Source organism: Microcaecilia unicolor, chromosome 5 (assembly GCF_901765095.1).
Source record: "Microcaecilia unicolor chromosome 5, aMicUni1.1, whole genome shotgun sequence".
NCBI classification, from domain to species: domain Eukaryota; kingdom Metazoa; phylum Chordata; class Amphibia; order Gymnophiona; family Siphonopidae; genus Microcaecilia; species Microcaecilia unicolor.
Window position 1 is genome coordinate 340,446,792 of NC_044035.1, and position 22,756 is coordinate 340,469,547.

Genomic DNA, 22,756 nt, shown 5'->3' on the forward strand with positions numbered 1-22,756 from the left:
TGCCAAATAAGGGAGCAGACCTTTTAACACCTTTGTAATCAGTATGGGATAAGTACTTACTTATAGGAGCTTTTGATGGTCAACTTGAGCTATAAAGGATGGTCTCGTTAACAAAGGCAAGTTGATATAGAAAGAGAGCTACAGCTTTAATTAAGAAATCACATTAATAAATGAACAGTACATTTAACAGAACATTTATCCTTAAAATTGATTACATCAATTTAAATGTAAAATAATATTTGTAAAGGTCTAGATACATCTAGACAGATTAAAGGACTAATGTATTTACGTTTGTTCCAACAGGTTAATATAGAAAATCTGGTACCATGATTGGATATAAATACCACAGTAAGAAATATATCTTCTCATCAAGACTTGGTTGAAAAAACTAAAATACAGAATTTAAATACATTTACAATACATGAAGAACTCTGCTTTCATGTGCTATGAGTGGTATTCACACTATTTCAGAACAATTTAAAAGTGATCTTGAAACAGAATTCCAGATAGCATACAACTTATGTTCATAATGTACCCTGAAGCTGTCCTGGAAATATACAATTGAACAAAACTAAACTGATAGCAAATATATCAAATTCAAAATATATGCTGTTTCAGCATTGCTTTTTATGGGCACACAGAAGTAGGCGTTTAAGTGCAAGTAAGTGTTTGTGTATTTATTATAGGATTGCCAAGTACGAGGTCACTGTTATTTTTCTGCTTAAATCTCATCCAGTCAATAACCGCTAGAAATGAACATCCTGTAGCAGTTCTTATTGCAATGTGGCCACCACATTAGGAGTCAGAAATGTAAAAAGACTGTAGTTCTAAGATAAGCAGGCAGCAGAAAAGACAATAGTTCAAACTCTTGGGCACAAGTCACCCAAATTCATTTTGGCTCTGAAAGACAAACAGAAAGCATTGTATTTTCACAAGATATTAGGAGCATGCAGGGAAGATTCTTTTGTGTTGTGGCGTTTATAAATGATTTCATTTTAGCTTGTGCTTAGAGCTTACTTACTAAAAGTCGCTACCATGTTAGCACACATTCACTCTTTTTTTTTTTTTTTTTTTAATAGTGGGTCCTGTTTATGCAAAGTAATAATATGTTACCTGTGATAGCATAAACCTAGCATGGAAGCACACATAATGTTTTCTCCTATGTTTTAACTCAGGGAAAAATGCTTACTAAATAAGGTCCCAAAGGCTAGTTGTGTTAATTATTTTTAATACCCACTATAATACTAACCTGCCTTTAACACCATTAATGTGCATTAGTAGGAAGGAACTGCTTCTGTTAACCAGCAGCAAAGCTTTTTAGCTTGTGCTGAAAACGTTTTTGGGGTGTTTGTTTTTTTGTCATTTCACTTTCAACATGAAACACAATAAACATGGCTGTTTGTCATTTCAAAATGAAAGCACATCCCTACAACGTATTTGTTACAGCCTGACAACATGCACCCATAAAATGGATTCATTGTTGACACTCCATTAAAATGCCTTTCAGGTACAAATATTCTCAGAAATACCCAGTCACCCAAATACTTATCTATTCAATTCCAGGAACCTTCATGCATGTAAATTAAAGGTCAACCAAATTTCAGTTTTGCTGCCAGCACTGGACTAAAATTCAAATTCTGCCCTGTTTTGATTTCAGCTGATACTGAAACTCCCGCTCCAGCACCACTTCAACTTCCCCCTCCCCCCCGCCAAACAAGTGTGGCCCCTCTCCCTCCCACCCCCGGAAATAAAGCAGGCTCCACTTCCGACCCCCCTTTAACAAAATCCCCCCCCCCCCTCCCGGGCCTACCTTACAAATCCTAGTGACCTATTCAGGGCAGGAGCGATCTCAGTTGCTGCTGTTCATGCCGGCCCCAAGGTCAAAGTGGCTGTCACAAGGTCCCACAGCAGTCTTGTGAGGAATAGGCAGAAGTGATCCAAGCCAGTTTTATGCGGGGGGGGGGGGGGGGGTGCTATGGGTCAGGGCCCACTTTTGTTCAGGGAGGTCAGGAGTGGAAGTCGCTTTTGTTCCTGCTCCAGTTTTGTGTAAGCCTGGCCACATCCCTCCACAAATGTAAAACATTTGACACTAAGGAAAACTAGGAAATTTAGCTGTAACAAGCCCTAGTCTTCAACTCTTTCATGCAACATTGCAAAAAAAACTTTAGCAACCTTCCCAGATTCCAGTTCTAGCTGAAATGATTGTGGTGCTTGTTATTTTTAAAGCTGGTTTGTCACATAGAAGCAGCTTGAGCTTTGAAGTTTATCATCTCCCCAGTTTTAAATGCTGGTGATGTGAAGTGAGTGATTCCGCATACCTAAACAGTCAGTCTAACATCTAACAAAGACTTACTTAATTTTTACAAGATCCGCAGGGCCTCTGGGCTACCTTTTTTAAACACACAATATGATTACTTTTATTAACCAAACATTGCCAAACAACATACAAAATTTACAAATTTGGAGTGTAGCAAGTCTCTTGTATATTCTAAAGAAAATGGCTGGGATGCAGCTATTGTACTCAGATCATAGCCTCCTGAATGTAAACAGGACAGACTGAGATGGAGTCAAAGCAATAATTGTTACTGAAAATCTCAAAAGTTCCAGGTCATGTCATGAGGGACTCGTACAACCTTTCATTCAATGTATAAAAGCCCCGATTCTGACTACTGGAAAATCTTAACTGGTTACCTTTCCACTATCATGACAGCTAATACTTCAGAAGAAGTCAGATTCACATTCCCTTTAAAATTTCAGTTCTTCCCTGTAGCTGAAAATGCTAAAATGTGCTTGCGATAGTACACTAAAAACATACATGAAAAGTAATTTGATTGTGCAGTGTTTAAAAAAAACTAACAAAACTGCTCCTTATAAAACTTTGATGATACCAACAAACTTAAAATGGAATCCCACTGTACATGGAACAGTGCCATCCCCCACCTTGCCCTCTTCAGTTCTTCGTTCTAGAAGAAAGAGCTGGTGGTGAGTGTGTGGTGGTCGTCGTCGTTTCATGACAGGTCTAATATGTGGCAAGTGTGAGGACAGTGTTCAGTACAAAGACATCATCAAGAAGAAGAAGTAGCGTCTTTTTCATGTTGCGTGTTGGTGACGTGTCTTTGTACTGAACCTTCTAGGATCCGTTTGAGGGAATTTGCTTACTCCTGAAAAAGGCAACGCCAAAACTTGGCCAAGTTGAGTCTCTCTCCAACAAAATCTATTTTTGATGAACTCTTATCATTCCTTCGTTCCCTGTATCACCTTTGCTGTCTGTGCTGCCAGTCATCTGGATTTTCTATTATCCGGACAGCTCTCTGCAGAGGTTAGTCCAGATAATTGGTGCCCTACTGTACTTGTAAAATGAGACATTAACCGACAGCAATGGAGAGCCAGAAAAACCAGGGTTACACATATCCTACCCTAGGAATAGTTGGAGCCAGGACACACATCAACATTGTGGCACGTGTGGCTCTGGGATTCTATGAACTTGTTACCTACAATGTACATTACTTTTACACTGAAACACAGCATTAGGCCCATGTATTACCTAAAACATTTTTCACTTGTCTTGCTTTCACAAGAATCAGACTTAAAAAAAAAATCCCCCAATCATATGTCTTTATCTTACTATTAACTGGAAGCTAGGCCAACAAAACAGTTCGTAAAATTAGCAAGTTAAAAGACCAACTAGCTAAAAGCAGGAACTATTTTAAACTTGCGGTGGAGGCTGATATAAATGTTTTAGTGGCAGAGCTGCTGAACTGTGAATAGCTGAGGTAATTGATGCTCTCCTGTACTGAACTAAAGCAATATGAATTGAAAACGATTGAGCAATGGATAGTAGCTCAAAAATTCCACAGCGTAACATCCTACTCAAACAGGAAAGATGTATCTGTGCGATACATGAAAACTGCACAGAATTGAAAACTACAGCCTTTGGTCATCAACTATTCATTTTCATGTAAAATATTACAGTGGTCTGTAAGATGACACTGGTATTTCTACTCTAGTAACGGTTAGAGCAGGCAGTATAGGTCCCGAAAGAAGCGAATTCATCTCTACCTTGGTTTTGGTTCTTTGTTTAATCTCGTTTCTCATGTTGTTACTACAGTGATGCTTGGGTTCGTCTAGCCTCATATTCTGTCCTTTTGGGGCTGTCCTTGCCTGCTGCAGTTTCATAGCAAGATGCTCATTTTGTTTTGCAATCCCAGCACTTGATGGAGTAGGACCAGTTTTACTGGGTATAAAAGAGCACTGCCAATAAAAATATTCATTTTCTCGTAATGCGGGGGCTCTCGGTATTCCTGAAGCAAAACCAGGTGTGGGTTCTTGAACTTTTATCTCTTTGCTCGATAGATCAGTTCTCCTCTCAGCATTTCCTCTTTCACTCGGTTGCTCGTGTTTTTTTATCATGGTGCCCGATGAAGGATTCTCCATTAAGGCTCTACCAAGCCCTCTCTCTTGTGGCTGGATCACGCCTTTACTCTTTCTCAGTGACGTATCTGAAGAATCACTGCTCATTACTGATCCCACTGGTGGCAAAATCTGAAATGTATTTAAAAGCAGTGACTCCTCATTATCAGAGCTGACAGAAGAATCAAGGTTCAAGCCCTTTTTAATTTCCCTGTAAGCAAGGGACGCTGGACTGATGATATTTTTCTGTTTCTCTTGGAACCAAACACTGTGTTCCTTTGCTTGTTTCTGCTCTCCTTGACTGGCATTAGTAGACAATTTGTTGATATGTGTTTCTTTCCTAGGACCCACCAGAACGCTGGTGTTTTTGGAAGTCTCTGCTGGTAACCCTTCCGTAGGGGCAGACGCATCTTCTTGAGCTGAGGAAACCGCAGCGGCAGCAGGTGACCTCCCTGCAGGTTTTGATTGCGGAGCCGTAGTTCTAGGTTCTAGAGTCAAATTTTTGTCCGTGACTTGTACCATATCTAAACACAACAGGCAGTTGTTAACCGTCTCCCCCACTCTTGCTTTTCTTACTTTTTTGGGGGGCTGAAGGCAAGCAAATGGAGAGGCTCTTCCCCAGCCTTGTACCTGTGAACATAAAAGCAGATTACATTGCCACAAACAGAAGAGATCCAACAGGGGAAGAAGAAAAACAAAACAGCACAGCAATGCCAAAGGCTTTCTTCTACATTAGGCACAGTATGCTTGGCTTCAAAGTCAGTAACATCCCCTAGTTAAAGCAAGAAAATAAAATGAGGCTGAAAGGAGCAAAAGGAAAAAAAAATATGGCAGGTGAAGACTAAACTAAACAACACACACATACACAATTTCAGCAATACTAATTACGGTAAACTCTTCTAATTTTACAGGAATTCAGGTTCAGATCCACAAATATTTATTTTAGTTACATTTGTACCCCGCGCTTTCCCACTCATGGCAGGCTCAATGCGGCTTACATGGGGCAATGGAGGGTTAAGTGACTTGCCCAGAGTCACAAGGAGCTGCCTGTGCCTGAGGTGGGAATTGAACTCAGTTCCTCAGGACCAGAGTCCACCACCCTAACCACTAGGCCACTCCTAAATAATCAAAATGATATAGCTTACTTTGAGTCTACTGCAGAGATGCAAGAATTCAAGCCTCAAATATGCATGAAGGAGATTTGCATGCAAAAAATCTCATGCATATTCATTAGGGTATTCTGAAAACCTGACCTGTTTTGTGGCATTTGAGGCCTGAATTCCTATATCCCGGGCATATGGATTTATATAGAAGAATGCAAGATTAGTTGAATAAATTGCCTTTCCTTTGGATTGCAACAAAGTTTGGTTTAGATTTCTATGAATATCTGTACAGAGTGGGACAATTTAACCTTTACTGTAGCATTTTAAAACTACTGTACTATTGATTTTGTTATTTGGAATTGTGTATATATAATGCATTAGTGAACCGCTTATGAGTATCAATAGGAAGGTATATTGTAAATTAAATGAAAAAAAATCTTCAACTATATCAAAGGGACACGTGAATCTGAGAGCATGTGCCTGTGAAGTGAGTTAATACAGAGATCTGATGCATACTACTTATCACACTGGAGTGGAGTAGCAGCCTAGTAGTTAGTGCAGTGGACTTTGATCCTGGGGAACTGGGTTAGATTCTCACTGCAACTTCTCGTGACTCTGGGCAAGTCACTTAACCCTCCAAATAAGTACCTGTATATACTAAGTAAACCGCTTTGAATGTAGTTGCAAAAAACACAGAAAGGCAGTATATCAAGTCCCATTTCCCTTTCCCTAGTGCCTGATTTATGCAAACCAGACTCAGCACAAATATACTACTACTACTACTAACTAGCATTTCTAAAGCGCTACTAGGGTTACGCAGCGCTGTACAATTTAAACATAGAAGGACAGTCCCTGCTCAAAGAGCTTACAATCTAAAAGACAAGAGAACAATCTAAAGACAAGTGAACAATCTAGAGGACGAGTGGACAGTTAATCTGATAGGGTGGATAGATTGGGCCATTTCATATTTCTAGAGCGGTTAGGCGCCGAAGGCAGCATTGAAAAGGTGAGTTTTAAGCAGAGATTTGAAGATGGGTAGGGAGGGGGCATGGCGTATGGGTGAGGGAAGATTGTTCCAGGCATAGGGAGAGGCAAGGCAGAATGAGCGGAGCCTGGAGTTGGCAGTAGTGGAGAAGGGTACTGAGAGAAGGGCTTTGTCCTGTGAGCGGAGGTTGCGGGCGGGAACATAGGGGGAGATGAGGGTGGAGAGGTAGTGAGGAGCCGCAGACTGAGTGCATTTGTAGGTAATATAGAAACACATAAAAATGTAGACAGATGAAGACCATATGGCCTATCCAGCCTGCCCATCTATGCCATCTACTCCCCCTATAATTCCCTTACAGATCCTATGTATTTGTCCCAAACTCTCTTGAATTTAGATATTGGTTTATTCATCGCTAGTTTCAGCTAGCCTCAGATACTAAAGAAAACAAGATTTCACTTATGATCTATTCATGCTTTAGAGTACATGAATTACTGCCGATGATTATTATGACCCGTTTGTTACAAACACTTTTTCCCATAAGGTGGAAGTTGCTCTCTGTTTCATTAATTGTACATCTTCTGCTACAGGATGTGTGTGAGACATGACATCACTAATTAGAGACCAGAGAGAACAAAGGATTCAAGAAGCTGATGGGAGGCTGCTTTGCTACTGAGCTCTGCACTTTTTATCAGGTGCATCAGATTTAACTTGTCCTAATACAAGTGTCAGAAAATTAAATCCTGAGGCAAGTGAAACATAAGGAGACCACCTATGGTTACAAATATATTTTAAAGCACCCTATGTTGAGTACTGATCCCAGTTTTCAGTTTAAACTGCCTAGATTTATAGTAGTAGTAGAAGCTATTCCTGGCCACCAACAGTATGTCAAACTATTGTAGATAAAATACAGGCAAGTTGGCGAGTTGACTGTTGCGTTCCTGAGATTGAAAACAAATCCTGAATAAGCAGGTGTGGAAGCTGTGTTATCCACTTTTAAACGTAATAAAAAGGAACAAAAACAAGATCATAAAATAATACTTTTTTTGTTGGACTAACTTAATACATTTTTTGACTAGTTTTTGAAGGTAATACGTTGTTCTTCGGGTCAGAAATGAGAAAAAGATGACATATCAGAATATATAAGTGAAACATAAAAGCATTCCAGTGAATCTCATAAAATTTTCCTGCTTGGTCATCCTCTGATCACCCATCCATCTCCTCCCCAACCCCTACTTTTCTCCCTGAGACTGTCATTTTATGTTTTGTAGTGACTACTAATAAACCCATTTTGTATTTCATCTAGTCTGTTTGCTATTCTGTTTCCATATTGGCTTTTGTGGATCGATTATCTTGTTGTTTATTGGGACCAGTTTTGATCTTATGGGGAGTGGTGGTTTTTGGAGAGCTCTGACCCCATGGTGACTATGGCACCCTTAATTGCTACTTTTGCGCAGGAACCCAACTAATTGGATTCTTTGCCTGTACTCATTTTTGGTCAGATTTCTATTTTTCCTGACCTCTGCAGAGCTACTCAGTTGAGAACAATAAGCCAAAAAAAGCTTATGTCTCAACTCTTAGCATTGGGAGGGTCTTTTTTGTTCTTTTTGTTTCAATTTCCATGTAAATATTCTGTAAAAGTTTCTGGAAAAAATATCTTAATTTTTTTTTTTTTACCCTGAGCACTTGAAAAAGGATCCCGCCCAGCCCCTTTGATGTGTCCTTTCCTTCTGTTGGTTTAGATGCAGGATTAAAATAACATAGCGGTAATTACTGATTTTTCTGGCACCATTCCTGAAGAAGTTATTGTTATATCTCCTGAGATCTTAGAATTTCACTTGGCCCTCTGTTTCCTTGATTAGTGGTGGTTGATATTTTTTTGCATTTATATATTACCTTTGGTATTGTTAGATCAATTTTTTTTTCCCTTTTATATTTCTTTAGGTACAAAAGTAGGCCTAACAGACCACAAAATATATTTATTTGATGTTTGAACAAAGAACCTAAACAAAATAAATATATAAGTATAAAATGATAAACTTACCATATATTATAATGTTGTAAGTTTTTATTTTGAAAGGGGAATCAGTATATTTTTACCAACTCCACAGCCCCGACGGCAACAATGGAACATAAGTCAGAATGACATCCTATAGTATATCTCCTATCAAACTGAGTTCTCTTTTTCATCAAGCACTGCCATTTCCTCCCCTCACCCTCCCCACTGACAGTTTGAACTTCGTGGGTGTGGCTTGGATCTCTTTCAGGGAGAGAAAACTAACAACTTATAGCAGCAGCTTCAGAGAGCATTTTCCATCTCACAGATAGGCTGCAGAGAATACCTTCTCCTGCTTTAGACTTAGCCTGGCCTCAGAATGACATCCTATAGTATATCTCCTATCAAACTGAGCTCTCTTTTTCATCAAGCACTGCCATTTCCTCCCCTCACCCTCCCCACTGACAGTTTGAACTTCGTGGGTGTGGCTTGGATCTCTTTCAGGGAGAGAAAACTAACAACTTATAGCAGCAGCTTCAGAGAGCATTTTCCATCTCACAGATAGGCTGCAGAGAATACCTTCTCCTGCTTCCACCCACCCTACCCCTCTACCCACCCACCCCTAGAGTGACATGTCTTATATAACCTCCCTATCAACCCACTCATTACTTTACCTCACCCATTTCTATTCTTCTATCACCTTCTCCCACTACTCCAACCAGAGTTACACCTAATCACACTGACCACCCTTCAACATCTTCTGTCCTTCTGTGACTGTTCTCTTGTGCTTGACTGCTTAAATATTTTAAATTTAAATGCTTTACTTTTTGTCTATTAGATTGTAAGCTCTTTGAGCAGGGACTGTCTTTCTTCTGTGTTTGTACAGCGCTGCGTACACTTTGTAGCGCTCTAGAAATGTTAAATAGTAGTAGTAGTAGTAGTACTGTATGTTAAAAGAATTTCTGTGCTGAGGTTTACTCCTGCGGTAGACATGAACACACAGCATATTAAAATGCATGCTAAAGAGCCAATCAACTGTCTGAGGCATTGGCCCCATCTCCTTCCCCTCTGCCCCACTCTGGAATTGTCCCATCCCCTGAAACCACCTGACCCCCCCCCCCCCACCAATGATATTGAAAAAGAAATTTCCATGTGGCGCTCCCCCCCCCCAACATGACCAGCCCCCAACCTTCCTCCTTCCTGACAAAACTGTTTCTCCAAGTGTCTAGTGGCACCCTGTGCCCCCCCCCCTTCCCCAAACTCCCATACCTTGAATGAGGCAGGAGTGATACCCACTCGCTCCTGCCTCCAGGCTATCATTTCTAAAATGGCAGCCCCTATTCAGCCTGGTGCAAACTGAAGACGCACCGGGCAGGGCTAGTTTGCCATATAAGGAAGAAATTCCATACATGGAATGCCATAATAAAAGGAAAAACTGTCAAGCCAAAAACAACCTATAAAATAAAGTTTTACAGTAGATAGAAATGGCCAAACACATCTACTCATTTTATATACAGATAAATTTAAATTGTTGTCAAGAAATTGTTCTTAAGCTACACTTCAAGAAATTAAAAAATAACTTACTGCTCCTTCCCATCCTGTTCCAATAACAGACTCCATACAATTTTCATCTTCCTCTGAATTTTTTTCACTGATCCTTAGAAGACTAAAAACAAGGTTCCTTCCAGTTTCACTTGGATGCAAATTTTTCCACCAAATTTCTTCTTGCTGATTCTCATCTTTTTCACCACAGGAATTCATAATGGCTTCACTTCTTTACCAGTTTATTACTTCAGCTGCAATTCAAAAAAAACAATTTTTTTAAAATTTAAAAACACATAACAAACCAAATACAATCAAGAACTTACATCAGAAAAATCTGTAGTCAAAACATTTGACTTCAACTGTGTAATGCTTTGAGAATATCTATTATTTTTAAAGCTTTATAGAGCATCTTAAAAATGATTAAATGTGATTGTTAAATGCAAATAAGTAAAAATATTGGACCTGATATTCAACACTACTTAACCAGGTAGGAGAAGTTCCTATGAGGTTAAGTAGCACTGACTGGATCAGAACTGCAATTTTAGCAGCATGTAAGTGGACAGTGCCACTGCTTAGTGCCAGGGCGGTCGAAGGGCAGAGTCTGGGTGGAGCTGAGAGTTAGCTGGACACTGCTGATATCTAGTGGCAGTGCTTCGATAACTATTAAGTTACCTTAGGACAGCCAAGTTACCCAGGTACCACTGTTCAACATCAGCGGTGTCCAGGTAACTCCCGGTGACTGCATATGCAGTGGTGTTACCCTGAGAGGGCCTGGCACTGAATATGTGGACACAATTCAGCCAGTGGCAGCCAGCATTTAACAAAACATTGACCACCACTGGCTGAACATACTTATATTATTTTACTTATTTGTTGCATTTGTATCCCACATTTTCCCACCTATTTGCAGGCTCAATGTAGCTTACATAGTACCGTGAAGCGATCGCCTTTCCGGTATGACAAATACAGAGTGATATTATGGTATAATAAGGTGCATGTGTGATTTACACATAAGGAAATAGAAAGGAGGAAGCGTTATGTCCAGTTCAAGTATTAGTATCATTGTGTTGCAGGATTCAGGCATTTCAGTTGGATCGTTAGGGTATGCCTTTTTGAACAGGATAGTCTTTAGTGATTTCCGGAAGTTAGGTCATACGTTGTTTTCGCGGCATTTGGTAGTGCGTTCCAAAATTGCATGCTTATACAGGAGAAGCTGGATGCATAGATTGATTTGTATTTGAGTGCTTTGCAGCTTGGGTAGTGAAGGTTTAGGTATCAGCGTGTTGATCTTGGGTGGTGAAGCAAAGAATATGATGGCATACATAATCTTTAATGTATTATTGGGATTTATTAACTGCCTATATGAAGAGATTCACCCATCTGTCAACTCTGCCCAGTTTCTATCCTAGCACCATCACTATGGGGCTCATTTTCAAAGCACTTAGACTTACAAAGTTCCACAGGTTACTATAGAACTTTGTAAGTCTAAGTGCTTTGAAAATGTGCCTCCATAGATCCCAGTTTAGAGGATGACCAAAACCAATTTTTTTTTATTTCAGCCATAACAGAAATCAGCCGCTGCCCCCCAATGAGTGGTGCGCCCCCCTCCCTCCCTCCCTCCCCCCCCCCCCCCCCCGACGAAGAGGACCAACTCCCCAGAACAAAAGAAGATTCCCTCTCAGACCCCCACCACTACCAGTTTTGGTGGTCAAGTTGGGGCAGGCGTGATCCCTATTTGCTCCTGCCGGCGCTGTTGTCAAAATGGCTCCTGTGACTTCTGGTGGCAGTCTCAATCTTGAGACTGCCATCAGAGGTCGCAGCAGCCATTTTGAGAGTGGAGTTGGCATGGATAGGCAGTCACTCCTACCCATACTGATTCCAATCTCAAAATGGCTGCTGTGACCTTTAGTGGCAAGTCTCACGAGACTGCTTTTGAAGTTGTGGGAGCTATTTTGACAATAGGGGCAGCAGCTAGTGGACATCATTCCTACCCCAACTGTACCACCAATGCTTGTAAGGTAGGCCCTGGGGGGGGGGGGGGGAGCAAGGGTTCCACCAATTTCAGGGACACGGCACAGTTTCAACTAAAAACACACTTGCATTTTTGGCTGAAACCGAAACAAGACCAAATTTGGATTTTGGGGCCCAGAGCAGATACCTTTTTTGCCCCCCCCCCCCCCTCCCCGCCAGACCTGTTCAGCACCAAAGCTGAAATTCAATCTGCCTCTAACCCAGTTGACCTCCAGCTTGCCCTCATTTATTCAGAGATCCTCTCTACTTATCCCAAGCTTTCTTTAATTCCACTGGAAGGCTGCTCCATATATCTACCAGCCTTTCTGTGAAGAAATGGCTTTTATTGATACTCCTTAATCTATCTACTCCTTGAAGCCTCATATTTTAGAGGACTCTTTCCTGTTGAAAAGGTTTGCATTGTATGCAATATTTTTATATTTGAGAAGTTTATTTAATAAGATTTATTAATCATCTTTATGAAGAGGTTCACTTCAAATGTCTCTTTCATATGTCCTTTCCTCTAGAGGTATTACTATTAGGTCCTTTGGCCTCAAATTCTAGGGATTTGGTGTACCCCTGGTAATATGTTTGAAATCTTGTTCTTGAGTATCTGTATAAGTCCTTTTGGAGTTATGGCCTTCAGAATTTGATACAATTCTAGGTGATGTCTCACCCACATCCTGTTTACAGGCATTATTATACCTTAGTAACTTTTTTCTTACTGCTTTGGCAATTATGCCTTCTAGGTCTAAGCAGAACGAGTCAGGATTTATCCCAGAGTGATCCTGATTCTCACTTTGGGATAGCAGAAGTTTGATACCTTTGTTACTTGGCACACAGAAGCTTTAGATGGTGGTGATTTGCCTGTGGGACCCTCAGCAGAGTAACAATTCTACTTGACAGGAAGCCTCTCTCTCTCTCCTCCTGATCAATCTAAATGGAGCTCTAATGTAAGCCTAGTGGCACGTGCTGCATGGACTACTGATGTAAATTATCAGCAGCCTTGGGGGAGAATCAGCTTTGCAGTAGAAACAGCTGATGCAGATATAGCGCTGGAGAAGAGGAATTTGAACGAAGGCCCCATTTACATCCTATTATGAATCAAAGTAGTGGCAGAGGGAAGTTGAATTTGGTACCAGGCCCAAACTGAATATCTGACCTCATCACAGTGGATAAAGCACCATGCCATCTCTTTCTAGTCCATTGATTATAATTCTGGATGCCGTCTGGGCTGCTTTGGAGAAAATGGATTTATCATTATATTGCTGTTTGGCTATTGTTGCTTCTGGAGTGTTAAAGTGCAGAATAGCCTTGAAGGAAGTGAAAAGTACTAAAGAAGTGAATGTTACCTTAATAAAAGACTGAATGCAGTTGCAATGAAGAATGAAATAGATGGTGAATTACTAGGCATCTAAATCTGGGCCTTCCTCAATTTCCCCAGAATCTATGTTATGGCACCTCGTGTTATTCTTAAGAAGTATCTCTATGAGGTATAGCATATTCCATCAGATTCCACTTTGGAGTAAAGTGCTCTTTTTACCTGGAAGAGCTGCTGGTGCTGCCGAAGTAAAGGAGGTTACATTCTCCCCAGATAAACTGGATCTAACATCTTAGAAAATTCATCCTTGAAGATTCAAATCTCAGTTAATCAAAGCATGGGTTTCATGTCACTATGCTTGAACACAATTGAAAGATGGATGTTTGCCAATGGTTTAAGACTCAATATGCAACAAAAAAAAAAAAAACTAAGTAATGGTTTGGCAGAGGTCTTCTGTGATGCAACTGCCTTCTCATCTTTCAATATATGAGTGGTCTCTACCTTTTGTACATTCACTTAAGAATCTGGATATCATAGTAGATCTATGAAAGCATATATTGTGAAGACTAGGTTTTTAAAATTGCAAATGTTGTGCTGCCTTAAACCATTTTTGAAGGTGGATAACTTATGTACATACTGCAGTCATTGGTTCTCTCATATACAGATTATTGTAAGGGTTTACTTGTAGGCCTTCCAGAGTCCACTCTAGGTTCTCAAAATGCCGCAGCTCATATACAGAAACAAACCATTGTTTCAACAACACCAAGCTTGCAAGAGCTAATCCTTATTTTAGTGCCAAGGTACCTGTTTACTAAGATGCGGTAGTGTTTTTAGTGCGCCTACACTTAGTGCATGCGCTAACCATGTAGGCGCCTTTAAGGATATTGTAGGCACGTACATGGTTAACATGTGGACCGTGCAGGTCTTTTTCTGCCGTCATCTACTATGTTACTATGTTATGTGTTAAAAATGTTAACACACCTACCGGTACAATTCTGCTTAGTAAAAAAGGGCTCCATCACCAGTCTGCTAAGACTGTATTGCCCTTGGAGGATCCCAAGGTCTGAAAATCAGGCTCTTTTGGATGGCCCTACACGTCAGCAAGTCCAATCGTGACATCAGGGAGTGTATTTTTTTCAGGGGCAGCCCCTGCCTTATGGAATACTTTACCAGCAGAGTTATGCTTGATGACTAACGTTCTTTTGGAAGGCAACCAGAAGCCTTTCTGTTTTGGCAGGCATTTTCATACCCCATGACAACTTTGTATGTCTGTTTAAGGGTGCCAGCTGCAGTATAAAGAATATATGTTGAAGGTGGTCTAGGTATTTATAATTTTTAGTTTTCATTTTATTATTTTCATTATCTTTTTTTTTATTTTTAAAACTGTGATTGTTTTAATTAGTGTAGCAATACTTATGTAGATGAATTTTGCTTTTTTTTTAGGTCATTAGACACAATTACCCCAAGGTTTAGTGCACATCCTAAACATATTTCTATACCCAAATTACTGCATTACCAAAGCAGGGTTAAGGCAAACTATGCACATGCCTAGGGCCCAAATGTTTAAAAGGGGCACTTTCAGATGTGTAAACTCAACAGTTCCCAAGGCAGAACTTTGTCCTGGTAAGTCAACTACTGGCAGAAAGAAGCATATGGAGTGGAAGGAATTATAGCCGCCACCACCACTGACACCCCCCCCCCCCCCCCCCCCCCCCCCCCCCGACATTTGTGTATTCTCTTCACCTGTGCACTGTTCTCCAGTCTTCAGGAGTTGCTTGCCATCAGCACATCTTACCCCCTGCTTCCTGCTCTGCTGGCTTTCCTCTGTAGTCAGTATCATATAAAGGCATCAGGGAGAGTTAAGCTGTATTTAGATAAGGATGAGTGACCCAAAGCACTTGTTTGCTTTGGCCCAGGCTTACCAAAGGGTTAATCCTGCCCTGGTATTTACCAGGTAACTAGGTATCTATGAGGGTAAAATAGCCTGAATGAAAATTACCTTCCTGAAATATAGCTAAAGAAAAGGTGCAGCTACAGGATGCACATACTCTTGTCACATTAAAAAAAAAAAAAAGCAGATTTTGTGTGTGTGTGTTTAGATCAGGGAATAAATCTAATCTAACCTGCATGCAGCTACCTCAACTTATTGTGATTAAGAGTACAAAAAGGGATGTGGGATAGTATACATTAAGTAGTAAATAAAATAAATACATAAAACATGCATTAGAAGTACACCTGTATTTTGCAAGGACCTCAACAATTTGTTAATCGTCAGCTAATATCACTTTGGATACCTACACTCTCTAGCCCAACACAAGGCAGGAGTATAGGAGCTGTGATTAAAAATAACGAGTGTTCCTTAATAAAGAAGTCTGGCACATTAGCGGCCATGTGAAAAGAAAACAGTCGTCTGGAGAGGTTCCAAAGATATGTGTGCTATGACAGTAACACTGCTGCAAGCTGAAAATACCTTCATTCCAGTATTAGCAAGGTATGTGCTAACCCCTACATATATGCGGATGATGTTACGATCCACATCCCGTTCAAAAGTAACTTAAACGAAATAACCAACGAGATCAACCAGAGCCTCCAAATCATGCACTCTTGGGCGGACTCATTCCAGTTAAAACTGAACGCAGAAAAAACCCAATATCTAGTTCTCACTTCCCAATACAACACAAATAACTACCCTACCATAACCACATCATACTGCACACTCCCTATCTCAGAAAATCTGAAAATTCTTGGAGTAACTATTGATCGATACCTCACACTCGATACCCACGTGAAGAATACAACGAAAAAAATATTCTACTCGATGTGGAAACTCAAGAGAATAAAACCTTTTTTCCCAAGAAACATCTTCCTTACCCCAGTACAGTCATTAGTAATAAGTCATCTGGACTACTGCAACACTTTGTACGCAGGATGTAAAGAACAGACCATTAAAAAACTCCAAACAGCCCAGAACACCGCAGCCAGACTCATCTTTGGAAAAACTAAATACGAAAGGGCGAAACCTCTAAGAGAGAAACTACATTGGCTACCACTCAAGGAATGAATCGAGTTTAAGATCTGCACAACCGTCCACAAAATCATCCACGCAGACGCCCCACTCTCTATGTTAAACCAAGTGGACCTACCACCTAGAAACGCCAGAAGATCGGCCCGCAAATTCCTCAATCTGAACTTCCCCAGTTGTAAAGGAATTAAACACAAACAGTCATACGCTACTACTTTTGCGTATAAAAGCACAGAGATCTGGAACGCATTACCCATGGCCCTGAAAAATATGGACAATCTAACCAGCTTTCGCAAATCTTTGAAGGCATATCTCTTCAGCAAAGCCTACTAAAGACATCCTTAATAAATCATTCCTCAAATTACTCAGGTGCATCAAAAACACCTCTCACAACACCTACCTTTAGCCTATTATCGACTGTATTTAAGATCATGTAATGATCTGTAAGCCACATTGAGCCTGCAAAAAGGTGGGGTACAAAATGCAATAAATAAATAAATGTGAATATGCATTTCTGCTCTGTACTGAAGTCGGCCCACCTAGGACCATCCTAAAGCAAAATGCTGCTTTTTTTTTTTTTCAGCTTTCTTTAGGTCGCAGCTCAGCCAACTCCCTGCATCTAACAAAATCTCCAGCAGTTTCAATCGGAGACTCAGTCCTGGAAACATCAGAGAACAGAAATGGTGATGCCCCCCCCCCCTCCCCCACTCTCATGGCACTGGTACTAAAGTGCCTCCCCTCCCCCGCCAATAATTTCACACCGTGACCTGCTGTGTTCTCTACCTCCTCCACAAACTAGGCGGTAAAAGTACGGCGCTGGCAGCAGCTCTCTCCTAGGCAAAGTCTCTCCCGCCTCACTCACCAGCCCCGGCGGATACACCGTCCTTCCCGTCCCCGCCGCGGAACTCCAGAGCGGACAGGGACCGGGGCATCAGCAGGACAAACCACCACCGTTGCTAGGGGTTACGGCCGCTGAGTCTGACGCCTCCTCCGGATGAAGAGGGGCGCGCGTGCGGAAGTGACGTCCTCGGACGGCCACGTGCTCACCTGCTGGATGCTTAAAGCAATAGGCTACTGCTGCTGCTTTCGACTCCGAGGTACTTTGCTAGTTTACAGATGATGGGAAATAGGACTGGCTCAAGGGTATCAGACGCATGGGAGCCAACTTTTCAAAATTATTGGGGGTGCTAAGCCCAGTGGAAATAACCCCTCCCTGGACACATACAAGGAATTTTCTCAATATTGGGGGTGCTCAAGCACCCAGAGCACCCACAGAGTTGGCTCCTATGATCAGACGCCCTATGCACCCATCCAGTTCCAAGGCTGGCTCAAGGCCCTTTATCTTCCTTTCCCTGCTCCTTTCCCCCAGGTGCCAGCGTCTCCCCTTTCCCTCTCTACCACCCCTGGTTGCCAGTATTTCCCAATCCCTTCCTTTCTCTAAAATTCACCCCCCTCTCCCAGTTGGCAGCATCTTTCCTTCCCCTCTGTTCCCTACCCACCAGTAACCAGCTCCTCAGTACCTCTCCACTCTCATATCTCCCTACATTCCTCTCCGGGAACTCCGTTCACTGGGTAAATCTCTCTTATCTGCACCCTTCTGCTCCACTGCTAACTCCAGACTCCGTTCCTTTTATCTTGCTGCACCATGTGCCTGGAATAGACTTCCCGAGCCGTTACGTCAAGCTTCATCTCTGGCCGTCTTCAAATCTAAGCTAAAAGCCCACCTTTTTGATGCTGCTTTTAACTCCTAACCCTTATTTTATCATCCTCACTTTAATATTCCCTTATGTTTTGTTTGTCCTGTTTGTCTGTCCTAATTAGATTGTAAGCTCTGTCGAGCAGGGACTGTATCTTCATGTTCAAGTGTATAGCACCGCGTCCATCTAATAGCATTATAGAAAATAAGTACCAGTAATAGTAGTTATCGTTGGGATTCTGGAATCTTGCTACTCTTTGTCCTTATCCCTTATTTGCCCCGTTTGTCTGTCCTAATTAGATTGTAAGCTCAGTCGAGCAGGGACTGTATCTTCATGTTCAAGTGTACAGCGCTGCATACGTCTAGTAGCGCTATAGAAATGATAAGTAGTAGTAGTAGTAACCAGCATCTCATGTCCCCTTCTGTTTCCCCACCCTGCATTCAGCTTCTTTCCTCCCTGATTTTGGCCTACCAAAGCCACCCAACCTCTCGTTAGGGCCCAAAGCACTACACAACCCCACTAAGTACAGGCCCACACCAAGGTGCTGCCAGGTTTTGGGCTAGCCTGGCCAGTTTTGTCAAGGTGAGAGCTGCAGCTGGCAGGACAGAAAACTGACTAGTATAAATGCTGATTTTCTGTTAGCTGCTGATCATGGCAAAGTCTCTCCCAGTTCTCCCCATGGTCTGGCTTCTCTGCCCCCCCCCCCCCCCCCCCCAATGGTGCTTGAAACTTGTCTTTAGTGGCAACAATTAACACATGCTTCCTCTGGCTAGTCCCAGAGCTTTCCCTCTATTGTATCCTTTTCACTTTGACTCAAGTTCCTCTTTCCACTGGGTAGGACAGCATAGGGAAGGCTCTAGGGCCCAATGCTCAAAAGTAAATGTGGGTGCTAGAGGGAAAGGGAAATTGGACTTGATATACCACCTTTCTGAGGTTTTTGCAACTACATTCAAAGTGGTTTACATATATTCAGATACTTATTTTGTACCAGGGGTAATGGAGGGTTAAGTGACTTGCCCAGAGTCACAAGGAGCTGCAGTGGGAATTGAACTCGGTTCCCCAGGATCAAAGTTCACTGCACTAACCACTAGGCTACTCCTCCAGCAGCTGCATTTACCTGCGCAGATTATTCAGAGACCCAGAGCACGGGAACAATCAAGCTCACAGATGAACAGTGCAAATAGCATGCTAAAGTAGTCAAGCTCATGAAAATTAGCTCATTTTGTATACCTCCCCAATGTTCAGAAAAAAGCACCCAAAACAAAACTGCCCCATACCGCTGCAAAAAATAATGCCAGACCAGAGGCTGTTGGAAGTGAGGATTTCTTGTGATTTCGTCTTCAAAATCTGCTGATTTTGATTGCCTTTGAAAGCAGAAGGAAGCCTGTTTAAGACTCAAAAGTGAATGTACACATTGATGTCTGTTTCCTGCATTTAAATATAAGTGTCCAAGCTAAAAAAAAAAATGTAAACGCTTATATTTGGGCCATAGAAAACAGACACCACCAAGTTTTACCAGGCTCGTGAGCTCAGGAGCCGAACTTACTGCAGAACTCTTCTGTTCATGCGCCAAGTACAATCCTCCTGCCGAACTCCCTAATTCTCAACTCTATGAGTACACCTATATTTGCATCTCATTAGCATCCATCTCAGATAGAAACTGAACAATGATAAATGTAAAAAGAACAACTTTTTTTGTATATTAGAGGATAATCTGTTGTGTCCACCAGTAATTTTGCTGTCTCTTAATTGATTTAGATGTGTATTTCATGTTCTTTGTTGCAACTTTTACTGTGAAACCTAGTGATTGAACCCTATGGGTACTGCCAACTAATATCTATTGGCTTGGAACAATGCACACTATAGTTAAACTGTAGGGCCAGTGGATGAGGTGTCTGCCTGGGTGGAACAGTTTGGGAGTAGCACCAATGTGGCAGTTGCAGTGTCTGCAAAAGAGTAATTGCTTTTGGTGCAGGACCTTGAGCACATGGTCAAGGTCTGCCAGCTCCTGCCCCCTCTAAAAGAGGAAGTTCAGAGAGGGTGGGACCAGACAGATCTTGAGCATGCGCAGATCTCAAGGCCTCGTGTGGACTGGGATTAGTCTTCCATAAACACACTGACTGCTGTGTCGGCACCACGCTAGAGGGGGGTAAGGAGGGACACCTCTGAACACCTTGCATGGGGGGAGAAGAGGAGAGATGCTGAATACCTCATGGGCCGATGATCAGAAGCAAATGCAGGCACCAGAAGCTATTAGCGCCATACTAATGCCTGTGTTTGCTACTGCCCAAACAAAAAAACAGCACCACGGGCCTTTAAAATGGAACAAAGTTCTTTAATGAATGAGCCTTGACCCTTTGTTCCATTTTAAAGGCCCGTGGTGCTGTTTTTTTGTTTGGACTTTAGTTTGTACTTTGTTCCCTCTCTTTTGTTATACCTGTGTTTGCTACTGCCCCATGATCCGAGCCTCTGACCGGAACTAGCATGGTATGAAGCCCTGCCCAGCTCATCCCAGAATGCACTGGGCAGGGCTGGGCATTGCCATTTTCAAGGTGGCACTGGAAGAGGAGGGAGTGTAATAGCTCCCTCCTCCAACAAAGGTATGGGGGGGTGGGGAAAATGGCCGCTAGACCACAGGTTGGGAGGGCTTGATTTGCGGCTCATTTAGCCACCAGGGCTTTTTTGGGGGGATGTGAGGGGGGTTAGGGTGGCTGGAAATCGACCAACGGGTAAAAAGGACACTCAGGGAAGACAAAGCCATAGCGAAGAGATTAAATTAATTCTTTGCATTGGTCTTCACCAGGACGATTTGGGAGAGATACCAGTGCCAGAAATGGTATTCAAGTCAGAGAAACTGAAATCTCTATAAATGTGGAGGATGTAATGGCGCAATTTGACACATTGAACAGTAGCAAATCACCTGGACCAGATGGTATTCATCCCAGAGTACTGATAGAATTGAAAAATGAATTTGCAGAATTATTGTTAGTAATAGGGAAATGTCATGTAAATATAAAAAACCACCCAAACACACTAAGCACATGGAAAGCTATGTGCACAAATGCTCGTAATCTAAGTAAAAAGGTTCAAGACTTGCAAGCCCTGATGTTTGAAGAAAACCTGGATATTGTTGCTATTACGGAAGCGTGGTTCAACGATTCTCATGAATGGGATGTGACCGTACCGGGCTATAATCTTTTTAGGAAGGATAGAGAGGGCCGAAGAGGTGGAGGAGTGGCTGTGTATGTGAGAGAGAATATCAGAGCGGCTGAAATGTGGGGAACCTGGGAAAAAGAAGAAGCTTTATGGATCGTCCTGGAAAGAAGACGGAACCTGTATCCACAAGGGGGTTATGTACAGACCTCCTACGCAAATGGAGAAGTTAGACAAGGATCTGATAGAAGATATTCAAAAGATTGATATGAAAGGGGAGGTGCTGCTGTTGGGAGATTTCAATTTGTCTGACGTGGATTGGAACGTCCCGTCTGCGGAATCGGAAAGAAGTAGGGAGATTGTGGATGCCTGTCAAAGTGCCTTGCTCAGACAAATGGTGACGGAACCCACGAGGGAAGGGTTGATGCTGGATCTAGTGCTCACAAATGGAGGTAGTGTTTCCGATATCCGGGTGGGTGCCCACCTATGTAATAGTGATCATCACCACCGTATGTATAAGGGCGAATGCGGAGTGCGGACACACAAAACTCAAAGTACTGGATTTCAGACATACTGATTTTGATAAAATGAGGGAACACCTGAAGAAGGAGCTGTTGGCGTCGGAAGGCGTAGGAGAAGTGGAAAAACAGTGGTCCAAGCTAAAGGCTGCTATAAATATGGCGACTGATCTTTTTGTGAGGAAAGTAAACAAAAACAAGAGAAGCAGGAAGCCTATTTGGTTCTCCAAACAAGTAGCTGAAAAAATAAGAGCAAAAGAGGCTTTGTTCAAGAAATACAAAAAAAAACGCAACGAGAGGATCACGGAAAAGATTATCGGATTAAACTGAAAGAAGTGAAGAGGGAAATATGGCTAGCGAAAGCACGAGCAGAAGAAAAAATGGCTAAAGATGTAAAGAGAGGTGACGACTTTTTTCAGATATATTGGAGAAAGGAGAAGAGATAGGAATGAAATTGCGAGACTGAAAGATAATGAGAATGGCTAAGTGGAGAGTGATGAAGATAAAGCGAACGTGCTAAACAATTACTTCTCTTCGGTGTTCACGGAGGAAAATCCTAGAGAAGGACTGCGGTTGGCTGCTGAGGGAACGTCTGGGAATGGAGTGGATACTGCACCGTTTACGGAAGAAAGAGTTTATACACAGCTGGAGAATCTGAAGGTTGGCAAAGCTATGGGGCAGGATGGGATACATCCCAGGATACTAAAGGAGCTCAGGGAGCTCCTGGCGGGACCTCTTAAAGATTTATTTAATAGATCTTTAGAGATGGGAGACGTTCCGCGAGATTGGAGACAAGCGGATGTGATCCCTTTTCACAAAAGAGACAGGGAAGAAGTGGGAAACTACAGACCAGTAAGTCTCACGTCGGTGGTAGGACAAATGATGGAGTCACTGCTGAAAGAAAGGATAGTTAACTTTCTAGAAGCCGATGGGTTACAGGACCCGAGGCAACATGGCTTTACCAAAGGAAAATCCTGCCAAACAAATCTTATTGACTTT

The 22,756-nt window shown here is 42.0% G+C and overlaps 1 protein-coding gene across 1 annotated transcript; it reads right to left on the reverse strand.

The window, feature by feature from the left end:
* Positions 1-3,528: 3,528 nt before the first annotated feature.
* C5H16orf46 (chromosome 5 C16orf46 homolog) lies at positions 3,529-17,318 on the reverse strand. Its single transcript, XM_030204508.1, has 3 exons — positions 17,252-17,318; positions 10,076-10,287; positions 3,529-5,040 (listed from the first exon to the last, which is right to left on the reverse strand). The coding sequence occupies exons 2-3, from the start codon at positions 10,250-10,252 to the stop codon at positions 3,967-3,969; spliced, it is 1,251 nt and encodes a 416-aa protein (XP_030060368.1). The 5' UTR covers positions 10,253-10,287; positions 17,252-17,318; the 3' UTR covers positions 3,529-3,966.
* Positions 17,319-22,756: the final 5,438 nt, after the last annotated feature.